Source organism: Rattus norvegicus, chromosome 2, assembly GCF_036323735.1.
Source record: "Rattus norvegicus strain BN/NHsdMcwi chromosome 2, GRCr8, whole genome shotgun sequence".
NCBI classification, from domain to species: Eukaryota; Metazoa; Chordata; class Mammalia; order Rodentia; family Muridae; genus Rattus; species Rattus norvegicus.
The window spans coordinates 60283637-60306755 of record NC_086020.1 but is presented as its reverse complement, the minus strand read 5'-3'; the positions used below and the strand labels follow the sequence as shown (position 1 = coordinate 60306755).

General features: G+C 39.3%; 1 protein-coding gene across 8 annotated transcripts in view; it reads left to right on the top strand.

Moving 5' to 3' along the window:
* Spef2 (sperm flagellar 2) overlaps positions 1–23119 on the top strand; it is a 182196-nt gene that overhangs the window by 115095 nt on the left and 43982 nt on the right. For all 8 annotated transcript variants that reach the window (NM_022620.2, XM_039103075.2, NM_001415008.1 and 5 more), the window contains 3 exons: positions 3464–3601; positions 16733–16884; positions 21486–21666. In NM_022620.2, the coding sequence (NP_072142.2) occupies positions 3464–3601; positions 16733–16884; positions 21486–21666 (471 nt within the window). The remainder of the gene's footprint in view (positions 1–3463; positions 3602–16732; positions 16885–21485; positions 21667–23119) is intronic.

The following is a 23119-nucleotide window of genomic DNA, read 5'->3' as shown; positions in this document are numbered from 1 at the left end:
ATATACATATTGACATCATTAATAATTAACAGTTTTCTTGAGCTAATTTATAAGACTATAAATAAAAAGTTAAAATAATTGAGTAAAAGATTGTGCTTATGTCTAAGTTCTTTTAGACATTGAAAACTTACAAATTTTTATTTTCAATTTAATTTAAAAATTAGCAATAGAGATTTGAATTTTACTTAAAGCAATAGGTTATAGGAATGCATCCAATATTAATTCTATCATATATTTAAATTTTTGCCAACTTAGTGGATAAAAATATAGATGTTTTCTTAAAATTTGCATTGTATTTCTTCCTTTTGTATTTGAAGTTAGCTATTTTTTCCCATTTAATAATCTTTTATTTTATGTCTTCTGAATCCTAATTGTGATTCCTACCTATTCTTCTGCTGAAATGCACTCTTTTTCTTAGTAACTGGTATATCTTTTTTATATACTATGGTTAAATACCATTCTTTCATAATATATTATAAATATATTCCAAGTTTGATGTTGACTTATTTGAGGCTTTTAAATGTTCATGTAAGTAATTTAGAAATTTTTATTATATTGCCTTTAATGGACAATTTAAAAATAATCCAACCTAGGATTAAATGTAACTTCACCATATTTTTACTATTTTTTTTTACAACTTCACATTTTACTTTTAAATATTTAAAATATGAAATCAGATAGGGATCTCATTTTAGCATTTATAGGATGCTAGGCAGATATTTTAAGAAGATCCTGAAAGATGTCAGCATTAGATTAAATAGATACACATGTTTGTACTTAGTGAGTTTATTTATTTTGTTTGTTTGATTGTTTTTCTGTATACATGAAAGAATATAAATAAACATAGTTTCAAAAAGAAGGTAGAAATTAAATTTGAGAAAAGGAGGATAGAATTAATGAGAATAAAAAACGTTCCTTGACTACTTCACAAATAAGAAAATTAAACATTAGAATTAAAATATCAATCATATACAGACAAAGACATTGCTGACAAGAAGAGCAAAGAGGGAACAAGTCAACACATATTCTTCTGAGTAAACTTTTGTTATTAAGATACTGACCCTGGGCTCCAACCTCATAGGTAGCAAGGAATAGCCTAGTAAGAGCACCAGTGGAAGGGGAAGCCCTTGGTCCTGCCAAGACTGAACCCCCAGTGAACGTGATTGTTGGTGGGGGGGGGGTGGTAATAGGGGGAGGATGGGGAGGGGAACACCATAGAGAAGGGGAGGGGGAGGGATTAGGGGGATGTTGGCCTGGAAACTAGGAAAGGGAATAACAATTGAGATGTAAATAAAAAATACCCAATTTAATAAAGATGGAAAAAAAAAAGATATGTATGTGGAACTCCTCATCCAATTGCTTCTCCGAGGAAGCTCGGAACCAAGTATGATTCTACTTGAGAAAGGCTCAATTTGAACATAATAAGCCTCATCAAAAATACAGTAAGACTTTGAAGCAGCAGATTCTCACTAGTGCACAGTGGAGAAAATTGTGCAGCCTAAGTAAAACTTGCCATCCTTTCATGCCTGTGAATAATTCAAGTTTGGTTTGGGATGAGGCTAATATACATCCATTTATTTATTTGTTCATTTGTTTTTGAGACAGGATTTCTCTGTGCAGCACTGGCTTTCCTGGAACTCTGTAGACTAGGCTAGCCTCCAACTCAATTCCACCTGCCTCTGCCTCCCAATTGCTGGGATTAAAGACATGTTAACACACACCACATACCGGGCTTCACACCCATTTTTTAAAGTGATACAAGTAATGTTAGTTGAAAAACCAGCTCTATCCTTCTATATTTTTTGTATTTTATAGCTACATGATCTTTGGAAATGAAACTTTAAATTACTGTAGCTCAGACACCTCTGTTCCCTTTCCTTGCAACAGATTTTAACAAGCTCATTATATAATGCAGCAACCATCGTTTCTAAATGCTCAGTACTCGCTAGTTGCTGTCTTTCTTATTTTGTCCACACAGCAGTGATCCTAGGAAGGTACTACCAGTAACAACCCCATTGTATAGCTGAAGAAATATGGCCAGTAGTTTAGCATGTTAAGCGGCAGCATAGGAATCTATGTCCAAGCACCTAAACTCCTCATCAAACTGCTTCTCCAAGGAAGCATTATGGGATAAAGACAGAATGACAAAGTGTATCTGCAGGGCTGTCTATTCCTAGAAACAGTATTATAGCCATGTGAGCCCCTAAAGTACTTTCTGTCTTAAATTCTACTCTCTAGAGTTCTTTTTTTCCCCCCATCTTTATTAACTTGAGTATTTCTTATTTACATTTCGATTGTTATTCCCCTTCCCCGTTTCCAGGCCAACATCCCCCTAGCCCCTCCCCCTCTCCTTCTATATGGGTGTTCCCCTCCCCATCCTCCTCCTATTACCACCCCCCTACCAACAATCACGTTCACTGGTGGTTCAGTCTTGGCAGGACCAAGGGTTTCCCCTTCCACTGGTGCTCTTACTAGGCTATTCATTGCTACCTATGAAGTCAGAGTCCAGGGTCAGTCCAGGAATAGTCTTTAGTTAGTGGCTTAGTCCCTGGAAGCTCTGGTTGCTTGGCATTGTTGTTGATATGGGGTCTCGAGGCCCTTCAAGCTCTTCCAGTCCTTTCTCTGATTCCTTCAACGGGGGTCCTGTTCTCAGTTCAGTGGTTTGCTGCTGGCATTCGCCTATGTATTAAATTCTACTCTTATATCATTTCTGGAGCTTAAAACTGAGTGCTACATGTTACTCAAACCCAAAGATTCACATCCGAGCTTTACCATTTACTCACCTGAGGAAAATGCCTTCCCTATGACCCAGTACCCTCTTATAAAAATAAAGATAATGAATGAGCTGCCTAATGGTGCTTGCAGGCATCTAATGGGTGATCAGATAAGTCAGCAGCACATTTAAGAAGAACTCATACTCAGAACCATTCTGAAACAAATGAAAAATTCCCAAGTGCCCATACTTAGGCCTAATCACTATACCATGTTAGACATTATCCTGTTCACACTCTTCCTCACTGGCCACAGCCCGGTATGCTGCTGAGCTGATGTTGATCATCCCGTTACAAACATTTTTTTATCAAAGTACGCTGCATCTGTGGTAAGTAATAAACCTGTGGCCTTGGTTCAAATGCAAAAGTGTGTTTTTCCCTACCAACAATATTTGCTTTTGTTTTGTTTTTCAATTCACATAAAGTGGCATTCAACAAAACACGTTGATTAACAAAGAAACTACTAGCACACAGATAGAACTATCCATGGAAAGTACGATAGACTTGTGGGCACCTGATCTGAGAGAACAAGAGGTCACAGTCCTAATTAAAAAAAAAATATCTAACACGGAAACTTGTTAGTCGTGTCTTTGTAAGGGGCATCTCCAGGCGCAAAGGCTCTTGGGTGCTTGATACTGAAGGAGTACAAGGCACGATTCTTAAGCAGAGCCACGCTATTTCTTTTCACTCAGGATCTGCGAGACCGCCTGTGGGACATCTGTGAAGCGAGGAAGGAAGAGGCAGAGCAGGAGAGACTTGATATCATTAACGAGAGCTGGCTGCAGGACTATATCGGAATAACAATGAATCACTTCTTTTCCCTGATGCAGGTATGAGCAGCCAGACACAGTGACACAGACTCCCTGTGCAACCTTATTCCTCCAGGAACAAGTCCTTCGCAGTGTTAGGGGTCTGCTCAGGGATTGGTTTGCTCAGACCATCCTGCGTGGTATGCATTCCCTACCTGGTATGCACTCCGGCTTGCCAAGAAAAATGAGCTAACAAAAATTGTTTTATTTCGTTTCGTTTCGTTTCGTTTCGTTTCGTTTCCTTTCCTTTCCTTTCCTTTCGTTTCGTTTCGTTTCCTTTCGTTTCGTTTCCTTTCGTTTCGTTTTGTTCTGTTCTGTTTGGTTTTATCCCAGCCACACAACCACTTAGACATTGCATCTGAAGCAAATACTCACTACTTCGGTATCCCTGTAAAGGTTCTGAGAGACTGCAGAGATACTTCTGAAAAGGGATTATTTACCTGATCAGACTCTCAAATACTAAAGGTGGCCACAATAGCCAAGGAAATCTGCCCTACCAAAGTTTCTGGGCTACATTACAACCATGGTTACTATTGTGTGACTGGGAGTGAAAGAACAGACCAGCTTTTAGCTGTTAGATCTCTTAAGACAAAAATGACTATAGATGCAGATTTTGAAAACTCAAGGGTGGATACAGGATGAAGGAATGAGGTCAATTGTGTTTGCTTGTAATTTTTTTAACTTTTTTTTATTACCTTTTTATTAACTTAAGTATTTCTTATTTACATTTCGAGTGTTATTCCATTTCCCGGTTTCCGGGCCAACATCCCCCTAACCCCTCCCCCTCCCCTTCTTTATGGATGTTCCCCTCGCCATCCTCCCCCCATTGCCGCCCTCCCCGCAACGTTCACGTTCACTGGGGGTTCAGTCTTAGCAAGACCCAGGGCTTCCCCTACCACTGGTGCTCTTACTAGGATATTCATTGGTACCTATGAGGTCAGAGTCCAGGGTCAGTCCATGTATAGTCTTTAGGTAGTGGCTTAGTCCCTGGAAGCTCTGGTTGCTTGGCATTGTTGTTCATATGGGGTCTCGAGCCCCTTCAAGCTCTTCCAGTTCTTTCTCTGATTCATTCAACGGGGGTCCTGTTCTCAGTTCAGTGGTTTGCTGCTGGCATTCGCCTCTGTATTTGCTGTATTCTGGCTGTGTCTCTCAGGACAGATCTACATCCAGCTCCTGTCGGCCTGCACTTCTTTGCTTCATCCATCTTGTCTAATTGGGTGGCTGTATATGTATGGGCCACATGTGGGGCAGGCTCTGAATGGGTGTTCCTTCTGTCTCTGTTTTAATCTTTGCCTCTCTATTCCCTGCCAAGGGTATTCTTGTTCCCCTTTTAAAGAAGGAGTGAAACATTCACATTTTGATCATCCATCTTGATTTCATGTGTTCTAGGCATCTAGGGTAATTCAAGCATTTGGGCTAATAGCCACTAATCAATGAGTGCATACCATGTGTGTTTTTCTGTGATTGGGTTACCTCACTCAGGATGATATTTTCCAGTTCCAAACATTTGCCTATGAATTTCATAAAGGCATTGTTTTTGATAGCTGAGTAATATCCCATTGTGTAGATGTACCACATTTTCTGTATCCATTCCTCTGTTGAAGGGCATCTGGGTTCTTTCCAGCTTCTGGCTATTATAAATAAGGCTGCTATGAACATAGTAGAACACATGTCTTTTTTATATGTTGGGGCATCTTTTGGATATATGCCCAAGAGAAGTATAGCTGGATCCTCAGGCAGTTCAATGTCCAATTTTCTGAGGAACCTCCAGACTGATTTCCAGAATGGTTGTACCAGTCTGCAATCCCACCAATAATGGAGGAGTGTTCCTCTTTCTCCACAACCTCCCCAGCATTTGTTGTCACCTGAGTTTTTGATCTTAGCCATTCTCACTGGTGTGAGGTGAAATATCAGGGTTGTTTTGATTTGCATTTCCCTTATGACTAAAGATGTTGAACATTTCTTTAGGTGTTTCTAAGCCATTCGGCATTCCTCAGCTGTGAATTCTTTGTTTAGCTCTGAACCCCATTTTTAATAGGGTTATTTGTCTCCCTGCGGTCTACCTTCTTGAGTTCTTTGTATATTTTGGATATAAGGCCTCTATCTGTTGTAGGATTGGTAAAGATCTTTTCCCAATCTGTTGGTTGCCGTTTTGTCCTAAAAACAGTGTCCTTTGCCTTACAGAAGCTTTGCAGTTTCATGAGATCCCATTTGTCGATTCTTGATCTTAGAGCATAAGCCATTGGTGTATTGTTCAGGAAATTTTTTCCAGTGCCCATGTGTTTGAGATGCTGCCCTAGTTTTTCTTCTATTAGTTTGATGTGGAGGTCCTTGATCCACTTGGACTTAAGCATTGTACAGGGTGATAAGCATGGATCGATTTGCATTCTTCTACATGTTGACCTCCAGTTGAACCAGCACCATTTGCTGAAAATGCTATCTTTTTTCCATTGGATGGTTTTGCCTCCTTTGTGAAAAATCAAGTGCCCATAGGTGTGTGGGTTCATTTCTGGGTCTTCAATTCTGTTCCATTGGTCTATCTGTCTGTCTCTGTACCAATACCATGCAGTTTTTATCACTATTGCTCTGTAATACTGCTTGAGTTCAGGGATAGTGATTCCCCCTGAAGTCCTTTTATTGTTGAGAATAGGTTTAGCTATCCTGGGTTTTTTGTTATTCCAGATGAATTTGCAAATTGTTCTGTCTAACTCTTTGAAGAAATGGATTGGTATTTTGATGGGGATTGCATTGAATTTGTAGATCGCTTTTGGTAAAATGGCCATTTTTACTATATTAATCCTGCCAATCCATGAGCATGGGAGATCTTTCCATATTCTGAGGTCTTCTTCAATTTCTTTCCTCAGTGTCTTGAAGTTCTTATTGTACAGATCTTTTACTTGCTTGGGTAAAGTCACACCGAGGACTTTATATTATTTGGGTCTATCATGAAGGGTGTCATTTCCCCAATTTCTTTCTCAGCTTGGTTTTCTTTTGTGTAGAGGAAGGCTACTGATTTATTTTAGTTAATTTTATACCAAGCCACTTTGCTGAAGTTGTTTATCCGCTTTAGTAGTTCTCTGGTGGAACTTTTGGCATCACTTAAATATACTGTCATATCATCTGCAAATAGTGATATTTTGACTTCTTCTTTTCCAATCTGTATCCCCTTGATCTCCTTTTGTTGTCTGATTGCTCTGGCTAGAACTTCAAGAACTATATTGAATAAGTAGGGAGACAGTGGGCAGCCTTGTCTAGTCCCTGATTTTAGTGGGATAGCTTCAAGTTTCTCTCCATTTAGTTTAATGTTAGCAACTGGTTTGCTGTATATGGCTTTTACTATGTTTAGGTATGGGTCTTGAATCCCTGTTCTTTCCAGGACATTTATCATGAAGGGGTGTTGAATTTTGTCAAATGCTTTCTCAGCATCTAATGAAATGATCATGTGGTTTTGTTCTTTCAGTTTGTTTATATAATGGATCACGTTGATGGTTTTCCGTATATTAAACCATCCCTGCATGCCTGGGATGAAGCCTACTTGATCATGGTGGATGATTGTTTTCATGTGCTCTTGGATTCGCTTTGCCAGAATTTTATTATTTTTGCGTCGATATTCATGAGAGAAATTGGTCTGAAGTTCTCTTTCTTTGTTGGGTCTTTGTGTGGTTTAGGTATAAGAGTAATTGTGGCTTCGTAGAAGGTATTCGGTAGTGATCCATCTGTTTCAATTTTGTGGAATAGTTTGGATAATATTGGTATGAGGTCTTCTATGAAGGTCTGATAGAATTCTGCACTAAACCCGTCTGGACCTGGGCTCTTTTTGGTTGGAGACCTTTAATGACTGCTTCTATTTCCTTAGGAGTTATGGGGTTGTTTAACTGGTTTATCTGTTCCTGATTTAACTTCGGTACCTGGTATCTGTCTAGGAAATTGTCCATTTCCTGTAGATTTTCAAGTTTTGTTGAATATAGGCTTTTATAGTAAGATCTGATGATTTTTTGAATTTTCTCTGAATCTGTAGTTATGTCTCCCTTTTCATTTCTGATTTTGTTAATTTGGACACACTCTCTGTGTCCTCTCGTTAGTCTGGCTAAGGGTTTATCTATCTTGTTGATTTTCTCAAAGAACCAACTTTTGGTTCTGTTGATTCTTTCTATGGTCCTTTTTGATTCTACTTGGTTGATTTCAGCTCTGAGTTTGATTATTTCCTGCCTTCTACTCCTCCTGGGTGTATTTGCTTCTTTTTGTTCTAGAGATTTTAGGTGTGCTGTCAAGCTGCTGACATATGCTCTTTCCTGTTTCTTTCTGCAGGCACTCAGCACTATGAGTTTTCCTCTTAGCACAGCTTTCATTGTGTCCCGTAAGTTTGGATATGTTGTACCTGCATTTTCATTAAATTCTAAAAAGTCTTTAATTTCTTTCTTTATTTCTTCCTTGACCAGGTTATCATTGAGTAGAGCATTGTTCAATTTCCACGTATGTGTGGGCATTCTTCCCTTATTGTTATTGAAGACCAGTTTTAGGCCGTGGTGGTCTGATAGCACGCATGGGATTATTTCTATCTTTCTGTACCTGTTGAGGCCCGTTTTTTGATGAATTATATGGTCAATTTTGGAGAAAGTACCATGAGGAGCTGAAAAGAAGGTATATCCTTTGCTTTAGGATAGAATGTTCTATAAATATCTGTTAAGTCCATTTGGCTCATGACTTCTCTTAGTCTGTCTACATCTCTGTTTAATTTCTGTTTCCATGATCTGTCCATTGATGAGACTGGGGTGTTGAAATCTCCTACTATTATTGTGTGAGGTGCAATGTGTGTTTTGAGCTTTAGTAAGGTTTCTTTTACGTATGTAGGTGCCCTTGTATTTGGGGCATAGATATTTAGGATTGAGAGTTCATCTTGGTGGATTTTTCCTTTGATGACTATGAAGTATCCTTCCTTATCTTTTTTGATGACTTTTAGTTGAAAATTGATTTTATTTGATATTAGAATGGCTACTCCAGCTTGCTCCTTCCGATCATTTGCTTGGAAAGTTGTTTTCCAGCCTTTCACTCTGAGGTAGTGTCTGTCTTTGTCTCTGAGGTGTGTTTCCTGAAGCAGCAGAATGCAGGGTCCTCGTTGCGTATCCAGTTTGTTAATCTATGTCTTTTTATTGGGGAGTTGAGACCATTGATGTTGAGAGATATTAAGGAATAGTGATTATTGCTTCCTGTTATATTCATATTTGGATGTGAGGTTATGTTTGTGTGCTTTTCTTCTCTTTGTTTTGTTGCCAAGACAATTAGTTTCTTGCTTTCTCTAGGGTTTAGCTTGCCTCTTTATGCTGGGCTTTACCATTTATTATCTTTTGTAGCACTGATTTATAGAAAGAAATTGTGTAAATTTGGTTTTGTCATGGAATATCTTGGTTTCTTCATCTATGTTAATTGAGAGTTTTGCAGGATACAGTAACCTGGGCTGGCATTTGTGTTCTCTGTATGACATCTGTCCAGGATCTTCTGGCTTTCATAGTCTCTGGTGAGAAGTCTGGTGTGATTCAGATAGGTCTGCCTTTATATGTTACTTGACCTTTTTCCCTTACTGCTTTTAATATTCTTTCTTTGTTTTGTGCATTTGGTGTTTTGACTATTATGTGACGGGAGGTGTTTCTTTTCTGGTCCAATCTATTTTTAGTTCTGTAGGCTTCTTGCATGCTTATGGGTATCTTTTTCTTTAGGTTAGGGAAGTTTTCTTCTATGATTTTGTTGAAGATATTTACTGGTCCTTTGAGCTGGGAGTCTTCACTCTCTTCTATACCTATTATCCTTAGGTTTGTTCTTCTCACTGAGTCCTGGATTTCCTGTATGTTTTGGACCAGTAGCTTTTTCTGCTTTACATTATCTTTGACAATTGAGAGGATGATTTCTATGGAATATTCTGCTCCTGAGATTCTCTCTTCTATCTCTTGTATTCTGTTGGTGATGCTTGTATCTATGGCTCCTTGTCTCTTCCTTTGGTTTTCTATATCCAGGGTTGTTACCCTGTGTTCTATCTTGATTGCTTCTATTTCCATTTTTAATTCCTTCAATTGTTTGATTGTGTTTTCCTGGAATTCTTTCAGGGATTTTTGTGATTCCTCTCTGTAGGCTTCTATTTGTTTATTTTTGTTTTCCTGCATTTCTCTAAGGGAGTTCTTCATGTCTTTCTTTTTTTTTTTGTTATTTCTTTTATTAACTTGAGTATTTCTTATATACATTTCGAGTGTTATTCCCTTTCCCGGTTTCCGGGCAAACATCCCCCTCCCCCCTCCCCTTCCTTATGGGTGTTCCCCTCCCAACCCTCCCCCCATTGCCGCCCTCCCCCCATAGACTAGTTCACTGGGGGTTCAGTCTTAGCAGGACCCAGGGCTTCCCCTTCCACTGGTGCTCTTACTAGGATATTCATTGCTACCTATGGGGTCAGAGTCCAGGGTCAGTCCATGTATAGTCTTTAGGTAGTGGCTTAGTCTCTGGAAGCTCTGGTTGCTTGGCATTGTTGTACTTTTGGGGTCTCGAGCCCCTTCAAGCTCTTCCAGTTCTTTCTCTGATTCCTTCAATAGGGGACCTATTCTCAGTTCAGTGGTTTGCTGCTGGCATTCGCCTCTGTATTTGCTGTATTCTGGCTGTGTCTCTCAGGAGCGATCTACATCCGGCTCCTGTCGGTCTGCACTTCTTTGCTTCATCCATCTTGTCTAATTGGGTGGCTGTATATGTATGGGCCACATGTGGGGCAGGCTCTGAATGGGTGTTCCTTCAGTCTCTGTTTTAATCTTTGCCTCTCCCTTCCCTGCCAAGGGTATTCTTTTTCCTCATTTAAAGAAGGAGTGAAGCATTCACATTTTGATCATCCGTCTTGAGTTTCGTTTGTTCTAGGGATCTAGGGTAATTCAAGCATTTGGGCTAATAGCCACTTATCAATGAGTGCATACCATGTATGTCTTTCTGTGATTGGGTTAGCTCACTCAGGATGATGTTTTCCAGTTCCAACCATTTGCCTACGAATTTCATAAACTCGTTGTTTTTGATAGCTGAGTAATATTCCATTGTGTAGATGTACCACATTTTCTGTATCCATTCCTCTGTTGAAGGGCATCTGGGTTCTTTCCAGTTTCTGGCTATTATAAATAAGGCTGCGATGAACATAGTGGAGCACGTGTCTCTTTTATATGTTGAGGCATATTTTGGGTATATGCCCAAGAGAGGTATAGCTGGATCCTCAGGCAGTTCAATGTCCAATTTTCTGAGGAACCTCCAGATTGATTTCCAGAATGGTTTTACCAGTCTGCAACCCCACCAACAATGGAGGAGTGTTCCTCTTTCTCCACATCCTCGCCAGCATCTGCTGTCACCTGAGTTTTTGATCTTAGCCAATCGCACATGTGTGAGGTGAAATCTCAGGGTTGTTTTGATTTGCATTTCCCTTATGACTAAAGATGTTGAACATTTCTTTAGGTGTTTCTCAGCCATTCGACTTTCCTCAGCTGTGAATTCTTTGTTTAGCTCTGAACCCCATTTTTTAATAGGGTTATTTGTTTCCCTGCGGTCTAACTTCTTGAGTTCTTTGTATATTTTGGATATAAGGCCTCTATCTGTTGTAGGATTGGTAAAGATCTTTTCCCAATCTGTTGGTTGCCGTTTTGTCCTAACCACAGTGTCCTTTGCCTTACAGAAGCTTTGCAGTTTTATGAGATCCCATTTGTCGATTCTTGATCTTAGAGCATAAGCCATTGGTGTTTTGTTCAGGAAATTTTTTCCAGTGCCCATGTGTTCCAGATGCTTCCCTAGTTTTTCTTCTATTCGTTTGAGTGTAGCAGGTTTGATGTGGAGGTCCTTGATCCACTTGGACTTAAGCTTTGTACAGGGTGATAAGCATGGATCGATCTGCATTCTTCTACAGGTTGCCCTCCAGTTGAACCAGCACCATTTGCTGAAAATGCTATCTTTTTTCCATTGGATGGTTTTGGCTCCTTTGTCAAAAATCAAGTGACCATAGGTGTGTGGGTTCATTTCTGGGTCTTCAATTCTATTCCATTGGTCTATCTGTCTTTCTCTCTACCAATACCATGCAGTTTTTATCACTATTGCTCTGTAATACTGCTTGAGTTCAGGGATAGTGATTCCCCCTGAAGTCCTTTTATTGTTGAGGATAGCTTTAGCTATCCTGGGTTTTTTGTTATTCCAGATGAATTTGCAAATTGTTCTGTCTAACTCTTTGAAGAATTGGATTGGTATTTTGATGGGGATTGCATTGAATCTGTAGATTGCTTTTGGTAAAATGGCCATTTTTACTATATTAATCCTGCCAATCCATGAGCATGGGAGATCTTTCCATCTTCTGAGGTCTTCTTCAATTTCTTTCCTCAGTGTCTTGAAGTTCTTATTGTACAGATCTTTTACTTGCTTGGGTAAAGTCACACCGAGGTACTTTATATTATTTGGGTCTATTATGAAGGGTGTCGTTTCCCTAATTTCTTTCTCGGCTTGTTTCTCTTTTGTATAGAGGAAGGCAACTGATTTATTTGAGTTAATTTTATACCCAGCCACTTTGCTGAAGTTGTTTATCAGCTTTAGTAGTTCTCTGGTGGAACTTTTGGGATCACTTAAATATACTATCATGTCATCTGCAAAAAGTGATATTTTGACCTCTTCTTTTCCGATCTGTATCCCATTGATCTCCTTTTGTTGTCTGATTGCTCTGGCTAGAACTTCAAGAACTATATTGAATAAGTAGGGAGAGAGTGGGCAGCCTTGTCTAGTCTCTGATTTTAGTGGGATTGCTTCAAGTTTCTCTCCATTTAGTTTAATGTTAGCAACTGGTTTGCTGTATATGGCTTTTACTATGTTTAGGTATGGGCCTTGAATTCCTATTCTTTCCAGGACTTTTATCATGAAGGGGTGTTGAATTTTGTCAAATGCTTTCTCGGCATCTAATGAAATGATCATGTGGTTCTGTTCTTTCAGTTTGTTTATATAATGGATCACGTTGATGGTTTTCCGTATATTAAACCATCCCTGCATGCCTGGGATGAAGCCTACTTGATCATGGTGGATGATTGTTTTGATGTGCTCTTGAATTCGGTTTGCCAGAATTTTATTGAGTATTTTTGCGTCGACATTCATAAGGGAAATTGGTCTGAAGTTCTCTTTCTTTGTTGTGTCTTTGTGTGGTTTAGGTATAAGAGTAATTGTGGCTTCGTAGAAGGAATTCGGTAGGGCTCCATCTGTTTCAATTTTGTGGAATAGTTTGGATAATATTGGTATGAGGTCTTCTATGAAGGTTTGATAGAATTCTGCACTAAACCCGTCTGGACCTGGGCTCTTTTTGGTTGGGAGACCTTTAATGACTGCTTTATTTCCTTAGGAGTTGTGGGGTTGTTTAACTGGTTTATCTGTTCCTGATTTAACTTCGATACCTGGTATCTGTCTAGGAAATTGTCCATTTCCTGCAGATTTTCAAATTTTGTTGAATATAGGTTTTTATAGTAAGATCTGATGATTTTTTGAATTTCCTCCGAATCTGTAGTTATGTCTCCCTTTTCATTTCTGATTTTGTTAATTTGGACACACTCTCTGTGTCCTCTCGTTAGTCTGGCTAAGGGTTTATCTATCTTGTTGATTTTCTCAAAGAACCAACTTTTGGTTCTGTTGATTCTTTCTATGGTCCTTTTTGTTTCTACTTGGTTGATTTCAGCTCTGAGTTTGATTATTTCCTGCCTTCTACTCCTCCTGGGTGTATTTGCTTCTTTTTGTTCTAGAGCTTTTAGGTGTGCTGTCAAGCTGCTGACATATTCTCTTTCCTGTTTCTTTCTGCAGGCACTCAGCGCTATGAGTTTTCCTCTTAGCACAGCTTTCATTGTGTCCCATAAGTTTGAGTATGTTGTATCTTCATTTTCATTAAATTCTAAAAAGTTTTTAATTTCTTTCTTTATTTCTTCCTTGACCAGGTTATCATTGAGTAGAGCATTGTTCAATTTCCACGTATATGTGGGCATTCTTCCCTTATTGTTATTGAAGACCAGTTTTAGGCCGTGGTGGTCCGATAGCACGCATGGGATTATTTCTATCTTTCTGAACCTGTTGAGGCCCGTTTTTTGACCAATTATATGGTCAATTTTGGAGAAAGTACCATGAGGAGCTGAGAAGAAGGTATATCCTTTTGCTTTAGGATAGAATGTTCTATAAATATCCATTAAGTCCATTTGGCTCATGACTTCTCTTAGTCTGTCTACATCTCTGTTTAATTTCTGTTTCCATGATCTGTCCATTGATGAGACTGGGGTGTTGAAATCTCCCACTATTATTGTGTGAGGTGCAATGTGTGTTTTGAGCTTTAGTAAGGTTTCTTTTACGTATGTAGGTGCCCTTGTATTTGGGGCATAGATATTTAGGATTGAGAGTTCATCTTGGTGGATTTTTCCTTTGATGAATATGAAGTGTCCTTCCTTATCTTTTTTGATGACTTTTAATTGAAAATTGATTTTATTTGATATTAGAATGGCTACTCCAGCTTGCTTCTTCTGACCATTTGCTTGGAAAGTTGTTTTCCAGCCTTTCACTCTGAGGTAGTGTCTGTCTTTGTCTCTGAGGTGTGTTTCCTCTAGGCAGCAGAATGCAGGGTCCTCGTTGCGTATCCAGTTTGTTAATCTATGTCTTTTTATTGGGGAGTTGAGGCCATTGATATTGAGAGATATTAAGGAATAGTGATTGGTGCTTCCCATTATATTCATATTTGGATGTGGGGTTATGTTTGTGTGCTTTCATTCTCTTTGTTTTGTTGCCAAGACGATTAGTTTCTTGCTTCTTCTAGGGTATAGCTTGCCTCCTTATGTTGGGCTTTACCATTTATTATCCATTGTAGTGCTGGATTTGTAGAAACATATTGTGTAAATTTGGTTTTGTCATGGAATATCTTGGTTTCTCCATCAATGTTAATTGAGAGTTTTGCAGGATACAGTAACCTGGGCTGGCATTTGTGTTCTCTTAGGCTCTGTATGACATCAGTCCAGGATCTTCTGGCCTTCATAGTTTCTGGCGAGAAGTCTGTTGTGATTCTGATAGGTCTCCCTTTATATGTTACTTGACCTTTTTCCCTTACTGCTTTTAATATTCTTTCTTTATTTTGTGCGTTTGGTGCTTTGACAATTATGTGACGGGAGGTGTTTCTTTTCTGGTCCAATCTATTTGGAGTTCTGTAGGCTTCTTGTATGTCTATGGGTATCTCTTTTTTTAGGTTAGGGAAGTTTTCTTCTATGATTTTGTTGAAGATATTTACTGGTCCTTTGAGCTGGGAGTCTTCACTCTCTTCTATACCTATTATCCTTAGGTTTGATCTTCTCATTGAGTCCTGGATTTCCTGTATGTTTTGGACCAGTAGCTTTTTCCGCTTTACATTATCTTTGACAGTTGAGTCAATGATTTCTATGGAATCTTCTGCTCCTGAGATTCTCTCTTCCATCTCTTGAATTCTGTTGGTGAGGCTTGTATCTACAGCTACTTGTCTCTTCTTTTGGTTTTCTATATCCAGGGTTGTTTCCATGTGTTCTTTCTTGATTGCTTCTATTTCCATTTTTAATTCCTTCAACTGTTTGATTGTGTTTTCCTGGAATTCTTTCAGGGATTTTTGCGATTCCTCTCTGTAGGCTTCTACTTGTTTATTAATGTTTTCCTGTGTTTCCCTAAGTGTGTTCATGTCTTTCTTGAAGTCCTCCAGCATCATGATCAAATATGATTTTGAAACTAGATCTTGCTTTTCTGGTGTGTTTGGATATTCCATGTTTGTTTTAGTGGGAGAATTGGGCTCCGATGATGGCATGTAGTCTTGGTTTCTGTTGCTTGGGTTCCTGCGCTTGCCTCTCGCCATCAGATTATCTCTAGTGTTACTTTGTTCTGCTATTTCTGACAGTGGCTAGACTGTCCTATAAGCCTGTGTGTCAGGAGTGCTGTAGACCTGTTTTCCTCTCTTTCAGTCAGTTCTGGGGACAGAGTGTTCTGCTTTCGGGCGTGTAGTTTTTCCTCTCTACAGGTCTTCAGCTGTTCCTGTGGGCCTGTGTCTTGAGTTCACCAGGCAGCTTTCTTGCAGCAGAAAATTTGGTCTTACCTGTGGTCCCGAGGCTCAGGTTCGCTCGTGGGGTGCTGCCCACGGGCTCTCTGCAGCGGCAGCAACCAGGAAGACCTGTGCCGCCCCTTCCGGGAGCTTCAGTGCACCAGGGTTCCAGATGGTCTTTGGCTTTTTCCTCTGGCGTCCGAGATGTGTGTGCAGGGAGCAGTCTCTTCTGGTTTCCCAGGCGTGTCTGCCTCTCTGAAGGTTTAGCTCTCCCTCCCATGGGATTTGGGTGCAGAGAACTGTTTATCTGGTCTGTTTCCTTCAGGGTCCGGCGGTGTCTCTGGCAGGGGTCCTGCCGCTCCTGGGCCCTCCCCCACGGGAGCCCAGAGGCCTTATACAGTTTCCTCTTGGGCCAGGGATGTGGGCAGGGGTGAGCAGTGTTGGTGGTCTCTTCAGCTCCGCAGCCTCAGGAGTGCCCACCTGACCAGGCGGTTGGGTCTCTCTCTCACCGGGTCTGGGAGCAGAGAGCTGCTGCGGGCCGGGATCCGCGGGTGTGGGACTTCCGGTAAACACAGAACGTGCCCGGTCCTAGAGAAATTCTGCTTCCGTGTGTCCCAAACTCACCAGGCAGCTTTCTTGCAGCAGAAAATTTGGTCTTACCTGTGGACCCGAGGCTCAGGTTCGCTCGTGGGGTGCTGCCCAGGGGCTCTCTGCAGCGGCAGCAACCAGGAAGCCTTCATGTCTTTCTTGAAGTCTTCCAGCATCATGATCAAATATGATTTTGAAACTAGATCTTGCTTTTCTGGTGTGTTTGGATATTCCGTGTTTGCTTTGGTGGGAGAATTGGGCTCTGATGATGACATGTAGTCTTGATTTCTGTTGCTTGGGTTCCTGCGCTTGCCTCTCACCATCAGATTATCTCTAGTGTTACTCTGTTCTTCTATTTCTGACAGTCTCTAGACTGTACAAAGAAATAACTATGGCTCTTTCTAGACAATTACTTTCAACCAACATATCTAAAAAATTCTATCTATTGTACACACACAGACTAGTCTGTTCTTATTTGGATATCGTATCTACCTTCTGTATTAAAGGCAGAAGTGAACCGTTTCCAAGATACCAAAAGACTCCTTCAAGATTATTACAGAGCAATGGAATCCAAAATCCCACTGGAAGACAATAAGAAATTTACTCGAATCCCATTGGTTCAACTCGATGGTAAAGAAATTTCAGAACACCAGCTCAGGTAATGCAGATGACTGTGTTACACTGGAATTGTTTTGAACATACAGCACTGGGGTTTTAAATTATAAATCATGCTCCTGGTAATGAAAATCCCAAACATGTTCTAAAACATTGAACTGTTTTTTAATTACTTTGATGTGACTTTAACTTGACATAATATGATTGTTTATCTTGTTAATAGTTAATATTTACTCCTTTGATTATAAAGGCATAGTTTGTTTTATGTCATTTTTCCACAAGTTTCTGCTCTGGCTATCAGTATATCAGTTCTGTATTGAGAAATGTATTACCTGATTCCCCTCCCCCGTCTCTCTCCCTCTCTCTCACTGTGTGTGTGTGTGTGTGTGTGTGTGTGTGTGTGTGTGTGTATGTGTGAAAGAGAGAGGGGGAGGGGGATGGAGAGACAGAGACAGACAGAGAGACAGAGACAGAGACAGAGAAGAGAGAATTATGTTAACAAAATTGGAGGGGATTGCCATTCTTCTTTTACAGGCAAGGAAACTGAGAAATAGTAAAGCTCAGCAGTATGTGATCATGACCTCAGCAGTATATGATCATGTCCTCAGCAGTATATGATCATGACCTCAGCAGTATATGATCATGTCCTCCGGAAACTGAAACCTATTAACAACCTAACATCAGATTGCTGTCAACAGAAATGGAAACTTAGTTTCAGTATGAAGACAAATTATGGTTTTAGCCAAATAAATCATCTACAATAAAAACATAGTAATTTTTTATAAATTCTAATAGATGAGGTCAGGGGAGGGAGGACAATAACTCAGACTCTTAGAGATTATAGAAGATAGAAAAGATGTCATCACAAAGGGTGGTGCAAGGGGAGTGGTTGATATCCCCATGGTGTGGTTTCCAGCCTTTAAACACCAAGATCTGCTTTTACTTTATTTATGTGACTTAAGACAAAGCACTTGAAAACAGAGTTCAAAATTACTTAGGAGTAAATGTGTTATGTGGAAAATAATTTTAAAATATAAGAAAATTAAAATAGCATTTCCTATGATCATTAAGCAGGGCATGAGAAAAGAGAAAACTCTCAGGATAAAGATGAATATACTAGCAGAAGTTAGATTTCCAGAATAATATGCAGCCACTGAGTGCTATGTTTGAATCTCCAAGAATATGAGCTATGTATTTTATATTTAATGAAAAGATATTTGCCTAGAACCTTGCTCAATCAACATAAGTGTAAGAGTTGTATAAACACAAAATGGTATAATGAATTTATTTTGAAACCAGATAGGTCTAGTTTAAATCCTGAATCTGTCACTTACTAACTCTTACTAACTATATGTAAGTGGAATAAGGTAACTTGCTTCTCTGTCAAGCCACTGCAACTCAATGTAAGCCTCAATTTCCATTCTAGTAAAAATAAGGTCACTGTGAGAATCACAGAAAATAGAATCAACAAGGTATGTGCGTCCATGTTTGGAAATTGGAACCCTTAAAAATCTAGTCCCCAAACTCTCAATAAAGGATGGCTTCTTTTGTTATTGGATAATATATAATGGCCCACTCCTGCATATATACAATATTTTAATTGTGAATGTCACATGTTCTCCCTTAATTTAGTTATCCCTCCCTTGTTCCAAAAATAACGTAAGAAGCCATACATTAGGTTATGCAAAGGTCCATTTGTTTATGTTTATATCCTTCTTTCTAATATTATATTTGTCAGACCCATGTATAATGGTATAAATACACAATAGGGTGAGCATGCACCCTCCTCCTGTCCCAAGTAATAGCACTGAACAAGCTGCTACAAAAATTTTGAAATTAAAAACATTAATTTAGTGGCAGTACAAACCATTAGAATCACCAAAAGTGACCAAGTTTCAGTGTCTGGAGTGACAGTGCATTCTGTTCTTAGCACATAAAAGCAAACCAGGCATAATGTGGCAGCTATTAATGCTGGCTCATACAATAAGCCCATAGAAGAACAGACAGTTCTTATTTTTTTTTTCCAGAGCAACTTTGTACCAATCTCAACCTCCAATCACTGCTGTAGCAAAACTTATGGGACAGTCAGTCAGTATATCAACCAGCCCCACCACAATCCATAACATGCAGAAAGGAACAAGGAAAGTGTTAAGCAGTTGTACATAGTTATACATACTTTTTCTACTTCATTCCTTGCAACAACCCTAAAATAACAATAATGGGAACAATATAAGAATTTCATAATAACAGTTGATAAAGAATTAGACATCATGACAACCACAATAATAGCATTTTTGTATTATTCTAACAAGTGAGCTTGGAAGTTCAAATACCCTACCTAACTTCATAACTGAAGACAGTGACAGAACTACCAGTACTACAGCGATTTTTTCCCCAATAAATGAATTCTAAGCCCATCTTCATCAACAACTACCTATAAGTTTAATATAGAGCTATGATGTATGCACATTTGTTCTCATTCCCTTTTCTATTTTATTGACTAAATTTGTTTTTAGTCAGTGTCACATGTTCATAGTTCTGATTACTATCCCCATCAGTCTCTCAGCTCCCTCACACTGTAGCCATCTCTCCCTTCTACCAGTGATGCAGAGACTCACTAGTGCTCAAGGTGCTTCCGGGAAATAAGCATTCAACTCTAAACATGACATTTTTACCACACCATCCAAGACCCAGGGAATATTAAAGAAGGACTGAGAGGAAAGAATGTAAGACGTAGGGGATAGAGAGGCTACAAAATGCTACCATCAGGACATGATATGCCATTCAAACACAAGCCCACAGGAGCTGCAGTTGCCTGTACTGGGTCTGAACAAGACCAGACCTGTTGACAGCCAATCGTGGATAGGTAGGAGCTCATAATGCCTTACCTTTTTGCTGATCTATTGGCAATTGATAAATTCTAGAGGATGGACAGTCATTCTCTTCAATTCTGTGACAAACAGTAAGCCTCCAAGCTCCAGTGGATAATTCGAAATCCATGGCCATATAGATGATTCTGGTTAAAAATGAGTGGAAGGATGGCATTGTCCAGCATCTATAGGAGGAAAAGCCCTTAGTCCTATGAAGGCTCATATCCCCAATGTAGGGGAATGTCAGGGTGTTGAGGTGGGAGTAGGTGGGTGGGAGTGGGAGCATCCTCATAGAAGCAGGTACAGGGGGAAGGGGTTTAGGGAGAGGGGGCAAAGGGGATAACATTTGAAATGTAAATACATAAAATATCCAAGAAAAATAAAATTAAAATTAGTGGGTCATAAACCCAAAATCTTTTTCTAAATGATATGCCATGACTACTGCCTCCTAAAAAATGTTATGCTATGTAAAATGTCTAGAGATGATCACATGTATGATCTTATTGGGACTTGAATGGCTTTGATTTAGCAGTAATTTGTTATTAAAATATAATTTAATGTGTGAATGTAATTTCAATGCATTTTGTTTATAGTTATGTAGCTCATAAGAGTTCCAAGTCCTGGATCATATTACTATGCTATTGCTCTGAGAATATAACACAAATGACCAAAACATGAAAGGAAAGCATTAAGTCAGGCTTTCATTACAGTTTTAGAGGGTTACTCCATGACTATCCTGGTAGGAAGCCGAGAGGCATGGTGATGAAGCAGTGGTTGCGAGGTTTATACCCAGATCTGGAGAAACCAAGCAGAGAAACAGTAAGCCTTGTATTTTTGAAACCTCAAAGCCCACCTCCCGTGACACAACTCCTATAACAAAGCCATGCATACTCCAACAACCACATCCCAAACTCCTAATCCTTCTTAAACAGTTCACCAACCAAGGATTGAGCATTTCATTGAGTGAACCTACAGGGGGACATTATCATTCACAATACTACACACTGTGAAAAAACATGTGTCAATCAAGGAATCTTATTTGATGCTTCCATAGAAGAACAGGCTTGTTGTTTTCTGGAGCTCCCAATTGAAATTCTAAATCATTGTTCCAGACTCCTGCTTCCTAACTCTGTAAAAACAAATGCTATCTTTGCTGTTGATACTTGCTCTCATGTTGAAATACCAATCAAGTCATCTTTGGGGTTACTCTTTCTTTTTCTTAATTCCTTCTCCAAGCTTAAGGCCATTTGTATATTTTTGTCACCAGAGGATGACCCCAATGACATCATCACCTCTGCTTAGCCCCAGTCAGATTTGTATTAGTTCCATTTTTTGTGTCAGGATGCCACGTGATATTGGGCATCTTGAATAAGTTTCATTAGGTTTACTTTACCCACACTGACTTACCCTAATGAGAAGAGTTTGCCCTGGAAATATGACAAGAATAGTTTCTCTTCATAATCGCTGTTACCTAATTCTCCTATTTTAATCATTGAGGACTAAAACTGCAAAAAAAAAAAACAAAAAAAACAAAAAAACAAAAAAAAACTTGTTTCTTGTTTCTTGCTGTGAGCTTCCTTTTATTAGCAATCTTCTATAGACCATATGAATGTGAATGTAGCATTTGCCAATCATATCCTCTTCAATTAATTATTCTAGGAAACCTTGGAAATGTGAATTAAAGCAACAGAACAGAAATAGAACAAACTAACACAGCCACAAAATGGACTCTTTTAAATGAAACCCTTGTGCTTATTTGTTTTCTCCACTAAAGAATTCCTCTAGTTCCTCGAATATCCAGTTCTCCAGAAAATGTTAGCATGAGACCAAAGGTGAAAGCATTACTGAAGGGCAGATTCGATCCACCACTGGAAAGTCTGGAAGCCAACTTTGAAGGAGATGAGAAGATAGTATTAGACACCTGGCAGCAGGCTTCCTTAGCCATCTCCCAAATGGTAAGCTGTGCCTATGCGTTTCCTGTCCACAACCCTACTATTTATGTGGTATGATTGGTAACACGGTACAAGTGTAACATTTATATGAGAGTCACAGTCATGGTGTAAAAAAATGCATGCCTTTCAGAAATTATTGTTATTAAAGGAGTTATTAAGGGATTGTTTTTCCTGAAAGAAGTAGGAAGTTAAGAGATATATTCACCAAGTCTTTTACATCGTGTAAGAAGGGAGGCAATATTGAGATCCATTTTAGTGCTAGGCTGAGTAGCAAGTGCAATGGATTACAGTCAAGAGAATATTAAGGTGGTACAATGGTGGCCTTGTTGACTGCGACATGTGCTACCCTGTGCTTGCCAACTTGGTCATTTAATAATGAAGTCCAGCATGGCCAGATTTTCTATTTCCTAGGAAAACCAGAAATGGAATCCTGTTGTTTTGTTTGTTTGTTTGTTTGTTTGTTTGTTTGTTTGTTTAATGTGGTATTACTGCTTTTGTTTTTTTGTTTTGTTTTGTTTTGTTTTTTGGTTCTTTTTTTTTTTCGGAGCTGGGGACCGAACCCAGGGCCTTGCGCTTCCTAGGTAAGCGCTCTACCACTGAGCTAAATCCCCAGCCCCACTGCTTTTGGTTTTAATGAGTGAAATATAATTCTTAGAAATACTTTACAAAGTCAAGAAAGAAAACACAAATCCCAATTAGCTAATTTGACTTCCCGACTTCAACCTGCCTGCATGTTATTTTTTCTAAATCATAGAGAGTAAGCGTTGTAATTCTTTTTCACTGGAAAACTAAGGTCCACTTAGAAAGGTAGATAGACTTTTGCTTACTTTCTGCTCTGCCCACTTTTTTATTTTCCTTTTGCATCCAGCATTCTTTGATTTTATTGACGTACTCTATTTAATCATAAAACAGTATTGACCTTACCAAAGTTTTTTGAAAGATGTGAAAGAGAAGCCTGCTTCATAATCTTAGAGTAGGAGGAGGTCCTCCTTAACTTTGTTTGGGGTCTGTTTTGTGGGCCTTTTCCCCAAACAAAACAGGAAGGTCTCCTTTCTCCCCCAATTTTATTTTGGTCTACTCATCTTTTCCTTTTGTTCCTCACAGAGTAATATCAAAACCCTCTCTTGGGATACTTGTTCTAAAGAACCTTATGTATGGATGTTGCTTACATCAAGAAAATGCATCAGTGTTATTTGCCTGGCCTCACACACTCAGTGACACCAGTACACACTCACTCACTCATGACACCAGTACACAGTGATTAGTAAAAGCAGTCGTGCTAGATTTCCTCAGGTGCCATCCAAATCTTAGCTCTCTTAAGTGAACCACCATCTTGCTTTTTCAGTCAATTCTTATAGGACCCAAGTCTGTAATATATTGTAGTTCTGCCTGCCTTTGAGTTTTAAGGAAATGGACACTTTGGTGTGTGTGTGTGTGTGTGTGTGTGTGTGTGTGT